Genomic DNA, 24,518 nt, shown 5'->3' on the forward strand with positions numbered 1-24,518 from the left:
CACTATGCCTGACTTCTATATCAAGTACAGGTCATTAATAAATAGTTACTACTACCACTGCCATTGCTCCTGCTGCTATTACTAACAGAGCTTACTATAGAATGCGTGATACAGACATGTTAGCAGGCAAGTTCAGTACAGTCTGATAAGAACTCTGATATAGGTAAGTATGGAATGCCATGTGGGCACAGCTGAGAGGTATTCAACCCGGACTTGTGGAGGGCAGAGTGCTCTGAGAAGGTGCTGAAGCTAAAGCCTGAGGATGAACAGAAATTATACGGGTGAACTGGGGCAAGGCTGGAGGGAGAAGCAAACAGCATTCATATCAAGGAGAATAATAGGTGCATAGGTTTGGGAACTGAAAGGCGTTCCGTGTAGCTGAAGCATAGACTTATGACAAGAGACAAGCAAAGACTGAGGCTGGAAATCTAAGGTGACATTATTCATGGCATTGTAACTATGTTAAAGAGTTTTGTCTTTCTCGTAGGATCAATATGGAACTATTAAAAGGATTTGGAGACAACTGGGAAGCTGGAGGGTGCCATAATCAGATTTCAGACTTAGAAAGGGAACCACAGCTGCAGTGTGAAGAATAGAACAAGGATGGAGTTGAAGGGTGAAAAAATTAGAGTGAAAAATGAGCTGGGAGGCTCTAGGACAGTGGCAGTAGAAATGGAAAGAAGAGAGCTAAAGGTCTACTTTCCTTTTGTTCCCCTTACTTCAAGCTCAAAACAACTACCACTTTAATATTTTCTGAGCACGCATTATGTGTTGTGTTGGTATGAAAAAGTGAACAGTACAAAGTAGCTGCTCTCAAGGAACTTACGTTCTGGAACAGTTAAGACATACAAAGAGATATCCTAACATAATAAGAGTGCACTGTTATCTAGATAAATAGTATAGATACGTATAGTTATTTTGTAGGAGTTCCAAGCTAGGGGTTGCACCTGACTCAGCTGGTGAGGTGTGAAGTTTATAAAACAGCTTCCTCAAAAAAGTGATCTTACTAGGTAGGCAAAGATGGAACTAAAAATTCTAGGTAGAGAGACCAGCATGAAAAAGGCCCTCAAAGAAGAAACAATATAACATAATTAACATAAAATCAGCGGTTTGGTCTTGCCAAAGCATAAAGTAAAAGACACAGAGTTACAAGTGTCAAGACATTACAGATGGTTAGGAGGGGTGCACAGGACAGTTACAGACTTTGGGCTTTATCCAGCAGACAGCGGAGAGGCACTGCAGGGAAAGGACATAGTGACCTGTGACACCTGATCTATTCCGAAAAGTAAATCATTATAACTCCAAGCTCATCTCTCTCTCTCTTTTTCCATCTTAGCCTAAACTGAACTATATTTTATAAAACTGCATTACTATTTTACTTTCAAAATTTATGAACGTCTTACCTCTTGAGGAAAGAAACCTGTTTGAGTTGTTTAGGAAGGGCATAGCCAGTCAACTAAAAAGTAATTTGTAGGCTTATCAGAATTGATAGTCTTCTTTTAAATCTAAATCTTAACTTATCTGAATACGAGTCCTTATCTTAAAAGAAGAGTCAAAGCATCAGATACAGAGTAAGTTTTACATTATGACCTTATGGCAAGTATTCAATATTTTAAAAGCTCTCTCTGATTTTTACAAATGCTTAAAAGAGTTATTTACCCTATGTCCTAAGTTATCACATAAAGACACTTTCATTTTCATTTCAATCAAAATAAGTGAATTACTCTGAGGACCTTTCTTCCACTTAATATTCCTATTGTAAGAAGAACTCCAATTTCTTTGATAGGATAATGAATAACGATAACTTCATTATAATTAAGAGACCAAATGTAAAGCAGAACTTTATAAATACGATGCCCACTCTAAATATTTTTTAACCATAACTTTTGTACTATTAGAAAGGATTCAAATGAAGTATGCCAGGGTACATAACAAAATGAGGAGAGATTATCATACATAAATTCTTGATCTAAAAAATGAAGGGATGGGAAATGTTTGACATTTTAAGCAAACATAAAAGATTTCCCTCAGTAAAAAAGAAGAAACGTTTAAGTCATTTATGTCTCACTTGAAACCAAACTGCGTATGTATCTTAGTTCAAATGGAGTCTTAGAACAAAGAAATCTGTTCTCTTCCATGGAAAATCCTGCTGTAAACTTACAACACTGAATACCACTAATCAATCTGAGGCATGACTAACAATTAAGAAAGGAAATTCTTTAATTTCTACAACTTCCACAATTCATTTATACCAGCTTGTATTAAAAATCACTACCTCAGTGATCATCCATTGATTTTAGCTTTTACAACCGCTACAGATACGATGAGGCAAAAACTGAGACAGATTAAAGCTGCAGGAAAGAAGGCTGAAGAACTCATCCTGTCCACAGAAGTCAAAATCACTATTGTTTTATACACAAAAATAAACTCAAAATGCATCAAAGACTTGAAGATAAGTCATGAAACCATAAAACTCCTGGAAGATAATATAGGTAGTACCCTCTTTGACATCGAACTAAACAGGATCTTTTTGAATACCATGTCTTCTCAGAAAAGGGAAACAAAAGAAAAAAGAAACAAGTGGGAGTTCATCAGACTAAAGAGCTTCTGCAAGGCAAAAGAAACTAGGATCAAAACAAAAAGACAACCCACCAATTGGGAGAAAATATAAATCATATATGTGACAAGCGGTTAATCTCCATAATATTAAGGAATTCACACAACTGAACAAAAAAACAAACAGCCCGATCAAAAACTGGGTAGAGGATGTGAACAGACATTTTTCCAAAGAAGATATACAGATGGCCAATAAACACATGAGAAGATGTTCAACATCACTAATCATCAGGGAAACATAAATCAAAACTACACTAAGATACCACCTTACACCTGGTAAAATGGCTATAATGACTAAGACTAAAAATAAATGTTGGAGAGGGTGTGGAGAGAAGGGAACCCTCATACACTGCTGGTGGGAATGCCATTGTGGTGGGTACAGCCACTGTGGAAAACAGTAAGGAGATTCCTCAAAAAACTGAAAATACAAATACCATATGACCCAGCTAACCCACTGCTGGGTATCTACCCAAACAATTTGAAATCAACAATCCAAACTGACTTATGCACCCCTATGTTCACTGAAGCATTTTTCACAATAGCCAAGAGATGGAAGCAACCCAAGTGCCCACTGACTGATGATTGGATAAAGAAGATGTGGTATATATATATATATATACACACAATGGAATACTACTCAGCCATAAAAAAAGACAAAATCATCTCATTTGCAACAACATGGATGGACCTGGAGGGAATTATGCTAAGCAAAATAAGCCAGACTGAGAAAGACAAACACCAAGCCATTTCACTCATATGTGGAATACAAACAAACACACGGACAAAGAAAACAGTTCAGTAGTTACCAGGAGAATGGGGGTGAAGGGGAGCACTTATGTGGTGACAGACAGAAATAATGTACAAGTGAAATTTCACAATGATGTAAACTATTATGAACTCAATAAAAAATTACTATTGTTTTATATGACATAATAATCTCAGATAATTCCATCCACATGCAAACAACTGCAGGTGTAAAGGCTTAGAACATATATGTATCACTCACAACTGTGGTTCAAACTCCAGTGTTAAAATCTTATTATTGACTATAAACTCAAATAATCACTAAGATATTTTTAGTTGAAGTGAGAAATAAGCTTTCTCATGGACACCAGACTTTCCTCTTTTCTCTATATGTCCAAACATACATACATACACACATACATTCATTTATTCATTCTCTCTCTCTGCATACTTCATGAAGGGCAATGATTCTCCTAAGAATTACAACACAATATATATAAACTTTACTACATTAGGAAAAGTTTCATTATAAATCTAAATTAATTCAAAAGCATTTCCTGAATTTTTTCATGTTCTAACAGCTTAAAAATAGTGAAATTAGTTTACTGATCATCTATATAAACCTATCTATCAAAATAAAATGAACTGTAAGTTAGGGCTTAACTCAGCTGCAAAGGAGGATTTTTAAGAAAATTAAAACCAACAGAAAATACATCTTCAAATAATACACAAAACCACCTACATGTTTCATAAAAGTGTTCAGTACATGTGTGTAACTGTGACAAAATCTAATATTTCATCAAACTCAATACACTGGTCTGAAGTTCCCAGCAGTTTTAAGATTAGATTCTTTTGTGAATATTTGTTTAAAATGTAATAAGATTCTGTTCCTGCTGCGCTGGTGAAGTGTGTGTGCTGGATGGAGAGTAAGAAAGACAAGGAGGAAGAGAAGCACTGATTCACTCTGTAGGACCCGATACATCTTTCTATATGCAAATCAAACTTGTAGGCTCATCACATCTCTTGGTGGGACACAATACGCTAAAAACGAAACTAGATACTCAAGTGAGACAGAGGGAGTTTCCCAGATCAGGCAAGATTGGCAGAGAAGATATGCTTTAGAAACTTTCAGAATCTGAACAAAAGAAACAGCAAAATCACCACAGCTTCCTCCTAAACTTAATAAGTTTCTTTCTCCAGAGAACATAAAATGCCCTATTATACTTGCTATTTCTATCTGTAAATGAAAGACTATTTTTGTATTTTGATCTCACTCATGGAAATGTGGCAACAGTGCTCCTGAATCTAAGCTGATGTTTCCAACCAATTTATTTAGAATCAGGTGGAATTTTTAAAGGAAAAAGTATTTTAAGGCACTTAACTTCTGTGCAAATCAAACACATTTTTCTGTATAGGCTGTCACTACTAGAATGAGTATCTAAAGCAAAAGTAAGGAAAAACCAGAGTACAGGATAAAAACCTGTAGAATGACAGAAGACTCCATAGCTAAGAAGACCACTCATGGAGCAAACCCAATTCCTACCCCACTATTAAAGTCTTATGTAAATTAGTTGCTTTCTTTTCATTATTCTTCTCTTTTCCCATCCTCTCAATTATTTGTTAACAAAATTTCTGGATTTAAGGCAACCTAGTAGAAACTCTCACTTTCAGTGAAATACTCAGGCATCTGGTGCAACTGTTCATTTTCACTGCTTAATGTTGGCAACGGAGTCAAAGGCAAAGCACAATCTAACCAGCAGACCATTCAGAATTTGAAATTCTACATATTGTTTTAGGTATAACTTAGATACTTGATTTTATAAGTGGAATGACTATCTCAATCAAATCAGCACTACTCACAGAGATTTAATTTTGTAGATTCTCCCAGTGGCAAGTGATTAGATCTTTAGCCAATTTGGTGTTCCATGAATTGAGAAGTTTGAGAATCAACAAAATTGGAAAATTAATTTCACCCACTATTTCTTCTCCCTCATCCTCTGGCTCTGCTCCAATCTTTTTCACTTCCTCTGTACACACACTTCCTCAAATTCTGCCAACAGTTTTTTTTTACACCAGTCAGCTTCCTATGGAGAAAGTTAACTGCCAGCAAACTGGGTAAACTGCCTTCTTGTAATAATCACCCAGTTCCTCTGATGATATATAAACCCAAGTTTGTTGAGCCCAAACAGTCCTACTGGTAGAAACACAAATAATGCAATAATAAAATGCAAATTAAAGCAAATATTAGAATGGTACTATATTGTAAGAAAATTCTCAGAACTCAAAATTTTTGTTTGCTAGGGAATTGCTGGTGATGGGCAATTCAAACCTAAATAGCAGAAGAGATTGATGCAGTGACTCTTTCCAGAAAATTCAGCATGTCTTCACCGTCATTACCACTATCACAACTGTCACAATGATGGCCCCTTAATCACATGGAACTGTAAAGCCCAGTTTCTCTAAACATGCACATAAAGCCTCAGTTTGCACTAAATGATAAGAACAGCATTTGGCTTCATCAATATGGTGGTGACAATTATATATGAACAGAATAATGTAAACAGTAACTACAAACTATCAAAAAGCATTCTTCCCAAATACTCTTTAGCCAAGGGTTGAGTGCTAACATTTCCTTCTACCCAAAACAACACTTTAGGTACTGGTTACCCACAGAGCGAAGTGATTATAGCACATCTCAAATTACGAAATTGTCTCTGAAAAGATACATTCACTCATATTTATAAAACATTTATTAATGGTTCACTGTGTGCCAAGCACCATGTACTAAGTGCTAGATACTAGAGACAGAACAAAAGCAAGATTACCCAGAAAGTCTGGATGATGGCCTAGATGTTTCTTCCAATTTTTTTTATTTTCCTATAAATTACTGGATCATTAGCACTCAAAATATGACGTTAAAAATAATCTGGGTTTGGAGACAGGGAGTGGTGCAGGAGCCTCCTGGGTAAATGAAAGAGGAAAGCTGGACAGGTGCAGCATCTCTCAGGTTCTTTTCTAATTTGTAATTTATTTATACCCCACCTTTTCCATAAAGATTTAAGGCAGCTTAGAACATACATAAAATATAACAAGATGGCATAAATTAAAAATAAAAGAGAAACTCTAAAACAAAAAAGAAAACACAAGGGCAGCAATTACAAAGTGAAGCCAGGATAGTTAAAAAATTTGGCTTTTGGTAGTCAAAAAATTTGGATTTAAGCTTTCTAGTAAACACCTCAAGTGAAGAAACCTTATCACTTACGCCATTCAATACCCATAAGATTAAAAAAAGACCAATTGCTTTGAAATACTACTATGAAATAAACCAAGAACTTTTTTTCAGGGTTTCTTATAAAGACATCAGTATAATATAATCAACAGTTATCAATTACATCCTTAGAAGAGATATAGTGACAAGTTTCATGGGCTGTTTCTTAGAGTATCACTCCACAAAAGTCGATGGCATGACCCCCAGTGCAGATTTTTTTTATGTTCTCACTTAAATTCAGAAAACTGAGCTGGGAGACAGATCTAACATCTGCTGTGAAAACCACAATGCCCTAGGAAGAAGCCTGCCTGACCAGGCTGCCCCTGCACCTAGAGATGAGAGAGGAATGCTCTGTAGACAAGGATGACATTCTCCTTACAAAACACTTTAAAATTTATTTTCAACTTATAGACAAATAGGTACTTGAAACCCTGAAGTTCCACTCTATACAGCATAGCCTCAAAATTTCTGTGCTGCAAAACTTCTAGGTTATGCACTTCCAGGCAGACTCAAGGAGCAAGAATTCAGCATATTGGAATAGAAGGTGATCCCCAGAAACTTAAATACTATCTGCAATATCTATAGAAGGAGGTGAACTCATGAGCAAGAATAAGACTTGGTACATTACCACCAACAGTCATGGATCTGGTCAGAGAAGGCTGTAACAAAGTTTCTTCATCATTAAACTGTTTCTTAAGTTCTTCTACAGATTCCAGATGGAGCTGGAGAAATTCTGCTGTTGCTACTGATGCTTCTTCTTTAACAGGATCTATCATTCTCTTTAGAAGTCCTACATCATCCTTTCGGACTTTCAAACAAAGTTTCTCCATTTCTCGAATATTGGAGCGGAGTTGCTATAAAAGAAAAAAAATCATTAAATCCACCATCTCTTACCATAAAATATCTTTATTTTCAGACATAACTTGTGATAATGGTTGTGAATGAAAATGATTACAAGTACTCTCTACAATAAAAGGTATGCATAATACTTTTCTATGTTTCATGTCTCTGGCCAAATCCAGGTTCTTTAGAACTCACCTCCTCATACTTCGAATCTATTTAGCATCTTTTTCTTTATTAAATGTGATTATTACAAAAGTAACAAATGTACTTCATAATAAATCAAATACTGTAGAAACATATCAAGAAAATCAATGATTTCCCCACTTCACCAATTTCACCACCTCTCTTAACCCAGTCCTTTCACACATTTCTCATGCAAACATTAACATATATATTCTTTCTTACATTTTACAAAAAAAATGGATTACACTGGGGCCAGCCCAGTAGTGTAGTGGTTAAGTTTGCATGCTCTGCTTTAGCGGCCAGGGGTTTGTAGGTCTGGATCCTCGCTGTGGACCTAGCATCACTTGTCAAGCCACACTGTGGAGGCATCCCTCACAAAATAGAGGAAGACTGGCACAGATGTTAGGTCAGCAACAATCTTCCTCAAGCAAAAAGAAGACTGGCAACAGATAGTAGCTCTGGGCCAATCTTCCCCTCACACACACACACACACAAAAGAAGGATTACAATAATCTACAATTTGTCACTCCACATCTCAACTTAACAGTATCATCATGGATATCACTCCTGGTCAAAGGTTGCACCATATTCCATAGTACGGATGTAATAGAATTTATTCAATCACTCTTCCAGTGATTAATAGTCATTCATGTTGTTTGCAGTTTTTAATTATCACAAACTATGAAACAGATATCCTTGACTATAAATACTAATATACTATAACAGTATATATTAGTATTATAGTAATACTATTATCCTATATATTGTAGGAGTGAGTCCCAAAAGTGAGAGCACCCAAAGGATAGTGTGTGTTTTTACTTCAGTAGCTATTATCAGTTTTTTCCCATAAGGTGTAACAATTCACACTGCCACCAAAGGATGAGTGTCCATTTTCCCACACACTGCCAGTACTACACGTTGTCTCACTGTGGTTTTACTTTCATTTCTCTCTGAGGGAAGTTAATGGATTTTTATCAAATGATTTTCCCCTCTTTTTAAAATCATCATAAGTTTTCCTCTAATGTGTTGATATAATGAATTATGGGCAGGTTTCATGGTATAGAGCCATCTTTATATTTCTGAGATAAACCCTTTCCTGGTCAATACATACACTTTTTAAATACACTGTTGAATTTGATATCCTAATATTTTATTTGGATTTTAGCATATGTGTGTATACATTGTGTGCACTTGTGTATAGGTGACCAATGTGTGTGTATACACTATCTTTTCTAAGTTTAAACTCACTTTCACAAATTCAAGGTTGTGCTAGCTTCAAGAAATGAACTGAGGATATTTCCATCTTTTTCAATGCTCTATACTTTAAAAATAAAAACCAACTATCCTTTGACAATTAAATAGAACTTACAAGAATGGTCTGAGAGTTTTTAAAAAAAACCATAGATCTTTATCCATATAACATTTTCAATTCTTTTCCCCTAATGTACTTTCATAGATACTAATGCAAATCCTGAACAGTAGACAGGACAAAAAGTATTAATTTCTTTAATTTTTCAAGTGCCTACTCTGAGTAAGGTGTTACATTCCATATTACTACATATAGAGAAGTCAAAACAGAGAAAACTTGTTCAGGATTTACTTAATTGTCTAGCAGCAAAGTTGGGTTAAAACCCAACTTATTCTTACAAGTCCAGCAATCCTTCCATTAAACTATAATTTTAATTCCTGTCTATATGGGACCTTAATACAATCTAAAGCATACATTTAAAGCCAATTCTGGAAAAAACAGTTTAGCTGCAACCTAAAGCATCTTGTAAGATTTTCTGGGTGAATCAAACAGTTGTGCCTCTATCCTACCAAGACTCTATATCTCTTTGAACCTTATGTCCACTCTTACCATTCCAATATAAGCTGGAAAACCTAAGGATAATTGGATAATAGATTAAAAATATGTGATACACAAGCATTAATATGCAAAAATCATAGAACCCGAAGGGGCCTATGTGATCATCTAACTCAACCTCATGATTTTACAACAAGGAAACTGGAGTCCAGATGAACACAGTGGCAGAATTAGGACTAGGGCCCACTTCTCAAGTCCTGGAACAATATTGTTTCCAACACACTACCATCTCTTGGATATGTGATTCCTTTTTGGACCACAGTTGCAAAGCATGTTTATATAGTTGCCACATAGTCCACAGACATATTTTAGGCAATATTATCTTGGAGAAGCATTAAATCTTCTGCAGCTAATGAGCAATTGCCTGTGGCATATTCTTCCTCTCTTATAGAATTCGTACATATGTTTATGTCCCCAGTCAAATTATAGTGTCCAGCTAAGAACTCTACTACTATCAGTGAAGGGAAAGATGTTAAGGGACAGAAAGAAAATACCCAGTGAACTATAAAATCTGATAGTATACTAACAAAAACACAAAAAAATGGCTAAATTTTTATCAACATTTATTGTAATTTGTTCATTGTGCTAAGTGCTTTATCTTCTTTATCTTGTTTCACTTTCACCATTTATTTTTGAAATGGATATTACTCATTTCTCATTCTACAGAAGAGAAAATTAAAGTAAGAAATTAAGAAAACAGCCCAGTATTATACTTCTACTAAAAAGTAAAGCCAGGAATCCAATCCAGGCTACACAGAATGTGTTCTCAATGACTTCACTATATAGCCACATTATCCAACAGAAATATAATGCAAACCACAAATGCAAGCTATACATGGAACTTTGACTTTTCTACCAGTCACATTAAAAAAGTGAAAAAAAAATGGAGGAGTGACATCATCATCATGGCGGAGTGAGCCGTCCTGGTAATCTCGCCCCTCCACCATACAATGAAAAAGACATTCATACTCCAACAGAGGACATACACATACAACACAAAAAACGTCCGAGAGACCCACGCAGCCATAGGACAGAGCACAGAGAGGCTGAAGTCCTCCTCAGAGGAAGTGGAATGGGATATGAGAAAACTCCGCTCCCTCCCCTAGAGACTGTGATCTGGATGATGGGAGGCCTCCGAGAGGGAAGGAACAGGGGAGGGGACATTTGTTCACAGGAACTACAAGGATCCCCGAGGGCCCTTGCAGCCTAGAGGGAAGCCCTCTATGGGGGTGAAAGCTTTCACGGGGTTGACCTCATCAAGCGAACACTGCAGGAGAGCAGATAGCGAGAGCAGAGTGAGAAAACCCTGAGAGTAGCAGGAGAAAGCGCCCCTCCCCCAACCCACCCAGGGCCAGCTCCAGCACCTGGGATCTTGGCGGAAGGCACAGGGCTCAGAATACCTGGCTCTTGACCCCTGCCCAGAGGCAACAGGCAGTAACTGCAACCAAATAATACCAGGATGTGTAAAAACAGAGTCACGTCCTCTAGCAATATCAAACATTATATTAAAGGTTGAGAGCAGAGAGAAAATGACAAGTACCCAGAAATCCATCCTGAGGACACAGGAATATGTAATTTAAATGATGAAGAATTCAAAATAGCTATCATCAAAAAACTCAACAAGGTAAAAGAGAATGTAAAGAACCAATTCAATGAGTTCAGGAGCTACTTCACAAAAGAGATTGAAACTATAAAGAAAAATCAATCAGAAATATTAGAGATGAAAGACACAATGAAAGAAATAAAACAAAATATGGATTCCCTGAACGCCTGAGTGGACGTCATAGAGGAGCATCAGCATAATTAAAGATAGACATGTTGAAATGCTCCCGATAGAGGAAGAGAGAGAACTAAGACTAAAAAGATGAAGAAAGTCTGCGAGAAACATCTGACTTAATTAGGAAATGCAACATAAGAATTATAGCTATTCAAGCAGGAGAAGAGAAGGAGAATGGAGCAGAAAGCTTGTTCAAAGAAATAATAGCAGAGAACTTCCAAAACCTAGGGAAGGAGATGGAAATCCATGTGGAAGAAGCTATCAGATCTCCTAAATATGTCAATGTAAAAAGACCTATGAGAAGGCATATAGTAGTGAAACTGGCAAAAGTGAATGACAAAGAAAGAATGCTAAGGACTGCAAGGCAGAAGAAAATAACCTACAAAGGAAACCTTATCAGGCTTTCAGCAGTTTTCTCTGCAAAAACCTTACAGGTAAGGAGAGACTAGAATGACATATTCAAATCTTTGAAGGAGAAAAACTTTCAGCCAATACTCTATCCAGCAAAAATACCCCTCAGATATAATGGCAAAATAAAAACTTTCCCAGACAAACAAAGGCTAAGGGAGTTTGTAACCACAAGACCCCCACTACAAGAAATCCTCAAGAAGGCCCTCATACTTGAAAAAGAAAAGGGAGAAAGGAGTTACAAAGCACAGAGTAAAGGGATAAATAGGTAGACGGAATCAGAACAGGTTAGCAAATACTCAAGTATAGCATTAAAGACAAAGGAAAACATGTTGTTGCAAATGGGATAATTCAATAGATAGAACATGTTCATATGTTCATAGATTGGACAACTCAATATTGCAAAGATGTCACTTTGATAGACGCCTAAAGATCAATAGATTCAATAAATCTATTTAATCTATATATTCAGTATCTATTAATTCAATAAAATTGAATAAACTTTGAATCTACAGATTCAATAATACACAGATTCAATAAATATGAAAAGGATCTTTGTTTTGTTTTGGCGGAACTCAACAAGCTGATTCTAAATGTATATGGAAATGCATAGACAGGGCTGAGATTAGCTTTTGAAGAAGATGTAAGAGAACCTCCTCTGTTAAACATCGACTAATCATAAAGCCACAGTAATTAAGACAGTGTGGAACTGGTGCAAGAATAGACAAATACACCAATGAAACAGTCCAGAAACAACCCAAACATACATGCATGGGATTTATGACAAACGTGGTACTGCAGGGCAGTACTGGGAAACAGGATCTTTCCAAAACATGGTACTTGGTCATCCGAGTATCCATACTGCATACACCACCTCACGTCATACACAACAATCAACAAGATGGATTGTAGACCTAAATGTGATAGGCAAAACAACAGAAGAGTATCTTCACGATGTTGGGGTAGGATTGACATCTTAAATGTGGCACAAGAAGCATTAACCATAAAAGATTGACAACCTAGACTATACTAAATTAAGTGAACTTCCAGTCATGAAGGAATACAACTAAGGGAAAGGTTAACCACTGAGTGGAAGAAGATAACTGCAACACATACACTGATAAAGGGGTCATGGGCAGAACAAAGAACTCTTACAGATCAGTAAGAAAAAGACAAACAACCCATAAAAATGTGGCCAAGAACCCTAAAGGGGCACTTCTCATAAACAAATAAGGAGTTATTCAATCTCACTAATAATCAGGTAAATGTAAATTACACTGTAGTTAGTTATCCACCAGAACAGCTAATAAAGTCTGACTTTACTAAATATTAGCGAAGATGTGGCACCCAAAGGAACTTGCATTCACTGCTAGAAGAAGTATAAAATCAGTACAACTATTTTTCGGAAAACAGTTTGGCATAATCTATTAAAGCTAAAAATAAAGATGCATGATGAGCCAGCAATTCCAGTCTTAGGAATATACTCAACAGAAATGTATGCACATGTGTACCAGTAAAAATATACAAGAATGTTAATAGCATTTGTAACAGAAACTGAAAACAACCCAAAAGTCCATCAATAAAATGGATACACTATGGTAAACGCATGCAATGGAATATATACAGCAATGAAAATGACCGGACTACTGCTATAGGCAACAACATAGATAAATCTCAAGCCAGAAACAAAAGATACATTCTGCTTAATCCAATTTATATAATATTCAAAAACAGACTAAATTAAACTATAGTCATTTTTTTTTTGTTTTGAGGAAGATTAGCCCTGAGCTAACTGCTGCCAATCCTCCTCTTTTTGCTGAGGAAGACTGGCCCTGAGCTCACATCCGTGCCCATCTTCCTCCACTTTATATGTGGGACGCCTGCCACAGCATGGCTTGCCAAACAGTGCCATGTCCGCACCCGGGATCTGAACTGGCAAACCCTGGGCCGCCGAAGTGGAACGTGCACACTTAACCACTGTGCCACCAGGCCAGCACCCAAACTATAGTCTTAATGACACATTTTGGTGGTAAAACTATACAGGAAAGCTAAAAAGTAGTTACCACATAAATCAAAATAGTGATTACTTTTGGAGGGAGAAAGGTGGCTAGAATTGGGAAGAGGCTATGAAGGCTTCCAGGATGCTGGTAATGTCCTATTTCTTGATTTGAGTAATGGTTACATGAGTGTTCACCTTATAATAATTTGTTTAGGTGTATATTTATGTTTTATGCATTTTATAGCATTTTAGCATTTCATCTTTCATCAGTTGGAAGAGATAATGAAAGGAACTACATTTTTGGAATTAATTCTGACGTTCAAGCATAAAATAGTGTAGTGGAAATGAAACCCATGAGAAAAAGCAACCATGCCATCTTGGAGTTCCTATTGGTTACAAAAAGGAATACTAGAAACCGACACTTTAAGGAAGTGAATCAAGTTTAGCAAAAACAGTTGTATGATGCCACAGCAGAAATTATATCGTGAGAGGGAGATCTTTTTTAAGAGAGTTTCTAAAAGGTGAAATTCTGACAATATAACACAAAGTTAATCTGGTAAGAAAAAAAAGAAAATGGCATCTTAAAAATCCAATACGGCTTTGTAAGGTGTGCTATGATAAGTTCAGAATTTTAAGAGACTTATTTAAGAAAAAATAAAAGAACGAAAAGAAAGGCATGTGAACAAGGATGAGTACAAAAGAGAGGTGTGAAACAAGGAGAATCACGTAAGTAAAGAGTGAGCCCAGAATGAGCGGAGGCTGGTGAAAAATGTTAAGAACAATAAAAAGGGTTTAAAAAATACATGTAGAGCAAGAAGAATAAGAAAGAAGGTTTAGGCCTACTGCTTGGGGCAGATGGTATAATGGTAACAGATGATGCAGAGAAAGCAGAACTACTTAACTCCTGTTTTGCTTCTGATTCTCTATTAAGGAGAAATATTCAAAATTGAAAGGGGCATAAGAAACATGTTCAAAGGAAACTTGGAACATCTCATTTTAAGGATCTACACAGGCGTCATGAAGGAGGTGAGATGTGAGCTGTCCCTGAAGAGTAACGCTGGGAAAATAGAACATACTAAAAACAACAGATTGGGAAAAGACAGAGGTGAAGAAGAAGAGTAGAAACTTCCTAAACGCTATATTTCATCAATTTTAGGACACAATATCTTTCACACATTTTAACATCTCTGAAATTGGAATGTACCTTAAAACGGATGGTAAAAAAAGCACCGTGCCATATTTAACTAGCAGCACTTTTTCTTTCTTAGAGGGACACAAAATAATGGTGTGTCTTACAATTGATGGTGCCTTAGATTTAATTTTCTCCTGAAGTTCTATAGTACCTATGACAATCAGAGCAGAGGCTAAGCATCCTAAATCCTGGTTAATCAGCTCATAAATATTTCAAGGCAAAATTTAAGCTTAAATTCCTCCGAAACTCATAATAACCTAAAACAATTTACCTTCTAATAGTATTCATTTTGGAATCTACTAATCTATCTTTTCCATTCTCTACCTGGCCTTGCTTCTCTCTAATCTTTTCTTTTCTCCTAACTTTTCTCTACTGTCCTCATGTCTCTCTCTCTCCTCCTCATTCCTTCTCTTTTCTATTGCCTCTCTCTTTTAAATTCTCTTTAAAAAAATTTTTTAAAGTAGATAGCTCAAGTGTTCTATACTTCTAATAAAATCATGAAAGTCACATTTTACATCTACAAGATCCATGGCTGAATCTTTTTTTTTTTGTATTTATGCTACCTATGGAACTCGGATAGACTCTGTAGGGCAGTATCTTTCCAAATATGGTCTGAAATCTACTGAATCAGAAACTCTAAGGTGAGTCCCAAAAAGTCTATGTTCTCAAAAGTTCTGCATCACCAGTGCTATGGAGACTAGGCTGATCAAGTTTCTATAAAAGCCAACTTCATGTTCTTCAGTGATTTATTACCATAGTAACAATTTTCAACTTTTTCACCTAGTTTCAAAATTTGGTCACAAAATCTTTCTTAATGCTAACGCTTTCTTATCCCAGAGGAGAAAACAGTTAAACCCATTCGACACTCGCAGCTTCAAAGCATAACAACAGACTTCTGCTTCTGCAAAGTTTGCAGAACAGTACTGGAGAGGAGAGAGCTGCACAGAAAGAGAATCCTGGAGCTAGGCAGAGGGTAATTCCCAAGTATTCAGCAGAGAACTGATCAGAACACGTATATGAGGACACTATCCAAAGCTAGGAGAAAAAAACCATACAAAAAGATTAAAGGGAACAGTGCCCAGCACTCATTCAAAGCTGGAAACAGCGTCTGTTCCCCTCAGCTAAACTGGAAAAACTCTTAATTCACAGGGCAGAACACTCAGAAAGGTTTTACTTCAGTAGTGGGGAAATAATCAGCCCTAGACTGAGCACACCTCCAGTCAAGCCTAATAAATCATAAAAGTAAGACCCAAAAGGATCAAAATGTTTCCAAGTAACTTAACTATATTCCAGAAAAAAGCTCAAGAAGATATATAGGAACATAAAAATATCCAGCACCCAGTTAGGCAAAGGCCATCCGATCAAAAATTACCAGATATACACAGAAATAGGAAAATATGACCCATAATGAGAATAATAATTAATCAATTGAAACTGATTCAGAATTGACATAGATGTTAGAATTAGCAGAGAAGGATATTAAAACAGTTATTATAATTATATTCCATATGTTCTAAAAGTTAACTAGAGACATAAAAGATATTTTAAAAAGACCCAAATCAAAATTCTAGAGTTTAAAACTACAATATGTGAGATGAAAAATACATTGAATGGAATAACAGATTAGACACTGCTGCTGCTAAGGGTAGTGAACATGAAGGCATAGAAATAGAAACCACCCAAAATGAAACACACAGAGAAAAAAAGAACTCAAAAAATTTAAAAGAGCATCAGTGAGCTGTGAGATAACTTTAAGCAGCCTAACATATGTGTAATTGGAGTCCCTGAAGGAGAAGAGAGATGGGAGGGGACAGAAAAATATTTGAAGAAATAATGGCCAAAACATTTCCAAATCAGATGCAAACTATAAACCTAAAGATCCAAGAAGCTCAACAAATTCAAAGCACAAGAAACATGAAGAAAACTCCACCAAGGACCATCAGAATCAAAGTGCTCAAAACCAGTGATAATGGGAAACTAGTAAAAGCAGCCAAAGAAAAGAGACACATACAGAGGAACAAAGATAAGAATAAAACAGATTTCCCATTGGAAGCAATGCAAGTGAAAAGAAAGTCGAACATCTTTAAAGTACTGAAAGAAAAAAATTAGAATATAGAATTCTTTATACAGCAGAATTCCTTTTAAAAACAAAAGCCAAATAAAGGCTTTTCAGATATACAAAAGATGAAAGAATTCATTGCCAGCAGAACTGCACTCCAAGAAATGTTAATGGAAGTCTTTCAGGCAAAAGGCAAATGACACCAGATGGAAATATGGGTTTATACAAAGGCATTAAACACACCAGAAATAAAAGTAACAAAGGTAAATACATAAGATTTTTTTCCTTTAATATATAAATCACTTAAAAAACATAACTGATTGTTTAACACTATGAAGTATGTAAAACGTATAAGTAAAATATATGACAACAATAGCATATAGACTGGGAAGAGAGAAACAGAAGTACATTGTAAGTTTCTTAAACATGTGAAATAGTATAACAGCACTTGAATATAAACTCTAATAAGAAATACGCTATAAACCCTAAAGCAACCACTAAAATAACAAAATAAAGAGTTACAGCTTGTAAGACAAGAAAGGAGATAAAATGAATGAAAAATACTCGATTAATTCAAAATAAAACAGAAATATCATTAATCAAGTGAAAAGTAAAATCACAATGAGATACCACTACAGACCTATTAAAATGGCTAAAATTAAAAAGACCAATCATATCAAATGTTGGTAAGGATATGGAGGAACTGGTGTGAACATAAAATGGTACTACCATTTTGGAAAATAGCTTGACAGTTTCTTAAAAAGTTAGAGAATAACAACTACTATATGATCCAGCCACTCCACTCATAAGTATTTATCCAAGAGAAATAAAATCCTTTGTCCATACAAAGTCTTGTACTCAAATATTCATAGCAGCTTTATTTGTAACAGCCCCAAACTGGAAACAACCCAAATGTCCATCAACAGATGAATGGATAAACAAACTGTCATGTATCCTTTCAAGAGAATACCTAATCAATAAAACAAAGGAATGAAATACTGATACACATTATAACATGGATGAACTTCAAAATATTTATGCAGAGTGAAAGAAGCTGGACAAAAGAGGAGTGCATATTGTATGATTCTATTTATATAAAATTCTAGGAAATCCAAACTGGTGTACAGTGATAGAAAGCAGGTTAGTGGTTGCTTGGATACCGGGGGGTGGGATGGAAGTTTGGGGGATGTGTGTGCATGTGCGGAGAGGGGAAGGGCTGCAGAGGGATGTGGAAGGGAGAAGCCACACGCAGGGTTCCAAGGGCTATGAGGAAACTTTTTGGGGAGATGAATATATTATCTTGAATGGTTTCACATTACGAGGATTGTGGTGATGGTCGAGCCCCCATGGTTTATGCCTTTACTTTCTTCAGGTCTCTGCTCAAATGTCATCAGAAACCTTCTACAACCACCCTATACAAAAGAACCCTCATCACCTTCTGTGACTCTTTGTTCCCTTTAACCTGCCTTACTTTTACTTTATGGTACTTACAACTATCTAAATATTATACATTTATTTACTTAAAAAAATTATCTGTCTCTGTTTCGCCAATTACCACCCCTAGAACATAAGTTTGGTGAGAACAATAATTTTCTTCTGTTTTGCTCACAGCTATAGCCCCAGTGTCCAGAATAGTATTAATAGTAAATGTTCAAATGTTTCTGCTAATAAACAGATCAGAAAAGCAAATATTATGCCAAGTTCTGAAAATTTGCTGCAATATTCACAGTCAGATAAATGGGTCTACAACCAATGAAGTAAGTTTTAAAAGAAGAAAGTATACCAACTCAGCAATTAACAAGGTTTGCAGTATGCAAGTAGTAAACTGCAAACTATGGCCAAACTTTCAGTAAAATAAAGGTGACATATCTCTCTCTTTAGTTCTGTAACTAAATTTAATAACTAGTTATGGCTTTTTTCCCCTTCTTTCAGAAATATCCTGAAATTCCTGTCTAAAGATTAAAAGATATGTTTAAATATACACTTATCTGTACTGATAATTGTAAAAAGTAATTATTCTGAGTTAATTGAAATTCTGAAAAATGACTAATTATGTATTTAATGATTAAAAGAAGAGTGGCTGTGCATATATTTGCCTTTGTTAAATATTGATTAAAGGATTCCTAATGTGTTTTTACAACATGTAATTTTGAGAGCAAATTGTGTACAGCAGAAAACATTTGGTATCAATAATTAATCTGATTTCTTGACAAACACAGAGCACAAGTCCACTGGTAAACATTTAAACAACGTAGAGTAAACACATTCTAGACATCATATAATTTATTATTAAGGGCTCCAGAGTGATAACTATTTAATTAAAATAAATCTGGACTATTCTTTACTTGTATTACCTAACTACTACACTAAGGTATTGATAGTAGTGTAATGACTTCACACTTATTTCAATATCAAAAGGCACCAAAAAGAATATACATAGCTTAAAAAATATTCACTGAACCACCAAAAGGAGTAAAAATCAAAGGAGAAAAAGGCCTCCATTCATTTACTCAACAAATATCTAATGAGGACCTACTATGTAGGTATTAAGTGCAATACTCTACTGTCTATCCACCTAAGTTAATATTAAAAATAATTCCAGATTAGGGGCTGGCCCCGTGGCCAAGTGGTTAAGTTCGTGAGCTCCGCTGCAGGTGGCCCAGTGTTTCGTTGGTTCGATCCTGAGCACGACATGGCACTGCTCATCAAACCACGCTGAGGCAGCGTCCCACATGCCACAACTAGAAGGACCCACAACGAAGAATATACAACTATGTACTGGGGGGCTTTGGGGAGAAAAAGGAAAAAAATGAAACCTTTAAAAATAATTCCAGATTGGATTCCTGCACTACAACTTATTAAGGCTTTGCCCTTTAGACAAACACTAAGTTTCTCTGTTCTTCAGCCTTCTTTTATCTGAAAAATGAGAACAATACCTCTCTTAGCCAGCATCCAGACAGCTTGCAGTATATCACTTACTGGTCTCTACAATATATTTGATCAGTAGTCATACACTGACATCTTTTTCTAAAGCTTTAAACTGTTATTTAAATATTTTATTTAACTTTTTGTGAATTCCCGTCTAGGTAAGTTCCTTCAAAGTAGAAATTGTGATATATTTTTCAGAATCCTTTATTATCAGCTAGAATGAGATTGTACTAGATTAATTAAATAGGCAAATTATCTAATTAATAGTCTAGTATCTAATTAATAGATAGTAACAGATTAATGAAAAACATTGAAATAGAGAAACAAAATAAGTGTAAGTCCTATATTCCAGTCATCTGTTGTTGCATAACAAATTCCTTCCGAACTTAGGGCCTAAAACCATTGTTTGATTTTGCTAACGTAGAAGAGAAATTTAGGAAGTCATCAGCTGAGCAGTTCTCACTTGGGCTCTCCCATGCGTTTAAGTCAGACGTTGGCTGAGGCTGCAGTCCTGTGAAGGCTCAGCTGCACTGGATGTCTAAGTTGGCTCACCCATGTGGCTGGCACTTGAGGCTGGAAGTTCCTAAGGGCTCAGCTGTGGCTGTGGCTATCTCCCACAAGGAGGTCTCAGGATACTTGGACATTTCATGCCATGGCTAAGTTCCCCCAGAGCTAGCCTCCTCAGAGAACCAGTGGAAGCTATCTGGCCTTTTCTGACTAGTCTCAGAAACCACGCAGCATTACTTCTGCCTCAGCCCAGATTCAAGGGGAGGGGAACAGACTCCACCTGTTGGTGGGAGAATAACAAGGTCATACCATAGACAACCATGTAGGATGGAAGATATTTTGCAGGTATCTTTAAAAAGTACAATCTATCACAATCTGTATGCATAAAACTATAAAGATACACAAATATTAATTAAAGAAGACATAAACAAGTGCAAGGATAGCCCCCTATTCATAGGTAGGAAAACTAGACATTGTAAATATGTCAATTTTCTCTAACTAGATTGATAAATCCAATGCAATTCCCAAATTCCAAACAAAATTGTATATGAACTTTGAAAACGAGATTCCAAATTTTATACAGAAGACTAAAGGGGTGAGTATAGACAAAACACTCCTGAAAAGGAAGAGTAAGGTGGAAATATTGTCCTACCAGATATCAAGCGTTATCATAAGACTGTCTTAACTAAGATACTGTGGAACTTGGTGGAGAAATAGACAAATTGAGCAGTGGAATGGAACAGAAAGACCAGAGACAGACCCATACATATATGAAACTGTGATATGTAAATAGCATTGGAGAAATCAGTTAACAGTGAAAGACAACTGACTTTCCAAATGGAGAAGAATGAAATTTTACTTCTATCTACCTTATACCATCAAGTCCAGATGGATTAGACTTAAACGTTAAAAGCAAAACATTTAAGACATTCCTTGGAAAATATCTTCTTACTCTTAGGATAGAGAACATTCCTTGAACAAGCTACCAAAAGCACGAGCCATAAGAGAAAAGCTTGTTAAAGTAGACTACATTTAAATTAAGAACTCCTTTTCAACAGACACTATAATCAAAGTGAAGATAGTTCTTATTATATAAATCTAATAATGCTAAATCTAAAAAAATCTATGATAACTGTTCATGAAATTGTTTGTCCAAAAATAATTTTTACACAAACTAGCAAAAAATAAGCCTATACATGAAATTCAGGGCAGATATGAATAAAACAAAGCGAATATCTACCTCTAACAACAGTTTCAATCTCACTACTTTAATGGCACATATAAATCTTTTGCGCCAGATGGAGGTCAATAATGTAAATACATATATTTTTGAAATCAGCAAACACTTTGACCATAACCATTAACTCAAGAAAATCATAAGTGATTTTTAATGACATATTAAACAGTGAAGATGGTAAGAAATCCAAGTCATAATAATCTCATCGACATTAATGTGCCTACTATCATTCAATAAACATCGAGTCTTGCTGAGCACCAGGTACTATGGGACATGCAAATAGCAGAGACATAGTTCCTGATCTTTAGGCCTGGAATCTAGTTAGCAAGCAGTAAAAAAAAAAAGAGAGAGAGAGAGAGAAATCAAATTTCTATCTAGATCTCAAATCAATCTGTTTTTCTCTATCTCCACCATCTCTGTAACCCCTCCTAAACGATCTCTTGCATTCATTTCATTCTATCCCAATATATTCACTTTACTGCAGTTATAGTAACCTTTCCGAAATGCAAGAGGACCAGAGATGCAATCTTTGTAGAAACAGACTCTAGATTCAGAAACACCAGGCACAGGGCTAAAATAAGCGATTTATGTAAAAGCGTGACCTGAACCATGAAAGCCCAGCAACCTTCACCTAACCTGCTTCTGTAACTGAAAAATAAATGCCTACTTGCCCTAAGGGGAGAATGAGGATTCTTCTTTAGCAAACTAAACCAGAACAACCTCCAGATACTGATATTTGGAGGTTTATCCAAGGAAAACACCAGCTTGCCAAAGCACCTTTAAGTGAAGTCCACCAGGAGACAAGCAACGAGCTTTTTAGTGTCTCAGAAAAGCAGGAGAAGTTATATGCAAAGACAAAATACTATGAAAAAAGGAAAAGAGAAGAAGAAAAAGCTCTTGGAAATTAAATATTATAATATCAGAAATAAAGAATTTAGTAAAAACAATTGAAGATAAAGCTGAAGAAATCTCCCAGAAAACAGAAAATTAGATAAGCAATCCAAGAGTCCTAACACCCAACAGAACAGAGATTGGCAAACTTTTTCTGCAAAGGGCCAGAGAGCAAATAGTTTAGGCTTTGCAGGCCACATGGTCTCTGCTGCAACCACTCAAGGGCTGTTTTGTGTGAAAGCAGCCAAAGACAACATGTAAACAAATGGGGTGAATAGCAGGCCATATTCGGCCCGGAAGCCATACTTTGCTGACCCTTGCAATAAAATATTTTTTAAAAAAGAGCAAAGAGAAAACACAGAGGACTAAATTATCAAATAAATGATTTTAAAAAATTATAATATACGTAATTATATAGGAGAAAGGAAAGTAGGAGAGAAGGGTAAAAAACTAATCACTACCTACAATAGCAAGAAGTGAAGCGATAAACCTGATTAAGAAATACCAGCCTACACATGGTATTTAGGAAGAAAGAGCTAAACACCAGGGGAAATGTCCAAAAAGATTAAACATAGCTTCTTCCACATAGGACTTAAAGATGGAGAAAGGTAGTATACAATAAGCCTTTTTATTTTATTTGGATTTTAACTATGTAAATATATGATTTTAAAAAATGAATTTAAAATAATTAAAATTTATTTACTAAAAAGCCAGTCACTAAAAAGAATATTTGCAACACTATATTATTGCAACAATATTACAGACAGAAAATCAGTATCTTCAAATTATAAGCAGCTCTTACAAAAGAAAATATAATATATGTAGGGGGCAAGAGACACGAATAGGTAATTTACAAAAGAAACATTATATGCAAGGCCCATACGAAAAAAACTTTTACCCTTCAAAGCAATAAAAGAAAACATCCAGATCAAAACAACAACGCAGCATAATTTTAACTTACTAATTAGCAAAAATTTGGGAAATGGGTAATAACAGTGTTGGTAAGGTTTTTGGAAAATGCATTAATTGTGAGAGAGTAAGTTGATATGTCATTTCTGGAGGAAATTTTGGTAATATGAATCAAAATCTTAAAAATATGTAAGACATTTGATTCAGTAATTCCTGGTAAAAGTGCATCCTTAAGGAAATAGGTACAACTATGCATAAAAGGATTCAGGTACAAGGGTATTTCTTATTTTAGCAAAATTTTCTTAAGACTAGCTTTTTCGTGTTGATTTAGTAGAAACAATATAATAGCCTTACCTGAACTGTACGTCCTGCATTGATATGTTCTTCATGTAACTTATCCCAGATTCTGCACCTTTGATACTATAGAAAAGAGAGGGGAAAGGTACTTGAATTCCTTTTTTTTATCACTCAAGTGGTTACTTCTAGTTTTCATAAAAATCCACACTCACCGACCCAAACTTAAAGATACTAGCTAAAAAAGTTATTGACTTAGTAGTGGCAGTTAACTCCAAAGACCATACAAATAGGAAGTTTTCAAAAACATTACATACAAATTTCTGGCAAATGGTAAAGCAAACAAAAATCACTAGACACTACTTATTTTACCAAAAAAGAGTAGATACTTTGTCTATATTGCAAACTCTGGAGATGTAAAAAATAAAGAATGGGGGGCCAGCCCAGTGGCATAGCAGTTAAGTTCGCATGCTCCTCTTGGGTGGCCTGGGGTTTGCCAGTCTGGATCCTGGGTGCAGACCTACACACAGCTTACCAAGCCATGCTGTGGCAGGCGTCCCACATATAAAATAGAGGAAGATTTGGCATGGATATTAGTTCAGGGCCAATCTTCCTCAGCAAAAAGAGGAAAAAAGTGGTGGATGTTAGCTCATGGATAATCTTCCTCAAAAAAAAAATTAAAATAAAAATAAAGAATGAGAATGTAAAAGAATGTGAAAAATAAAAAGATTAACAGCATTCATCAGATATTCTTACTATACATGAAGAATTTTAAATGTCTGTCAATGACTGTGTCAAG

At 35.7% G+C, this 24,518-nt stretch overlaps 1 protein-coding gene across 4 annotated transcripts in view; it reads right to left on the bottom strand.

Annotated features, from left to right (window-relative positions):
- STX17 (syntaxin 17) overlaps window positions 1-24,518 on the bottom strand; it is a 59,857-nt gene that overhangs the window by 11,653 nt on the left and 23,686 nt on the right. For all 4 annotated transcript variants that reach the window (XM_044779143.2, XM_070519131.1, XM_014842232.3 and 1 more), the window contains exons 3-4: window positions 23,780-23,845; window positions 7,257-7,482 (exon numbers count right to left, since the gene is read on the bottom strand). In XM_044779143.2, the coding sequence (XP_044635078.1) occupies window positions 7,257-7,482; window positions 23,780-23,845 (292 nt within the window). The remainder of the gene's footprint in view (window positions 1-7,256; window positions 7,483-23,779; window positions 23,846-24,518) is intronic.

This window comes from Equus asinus, chromosome 10 (genome assembly GCF_041296235.1).
Source record: "Equus asinus isolate D_3611 breed Donkey chromosome 10, EquAss-T2T_v2, whole genome shotgun sequence".
In the NCBI taxonomy this organism is placed as follows: Eukaryota; Metazoa; Chordata; class Mammalia; order Perissodactyla; family Equidae; genus Equus; species Equus asinus.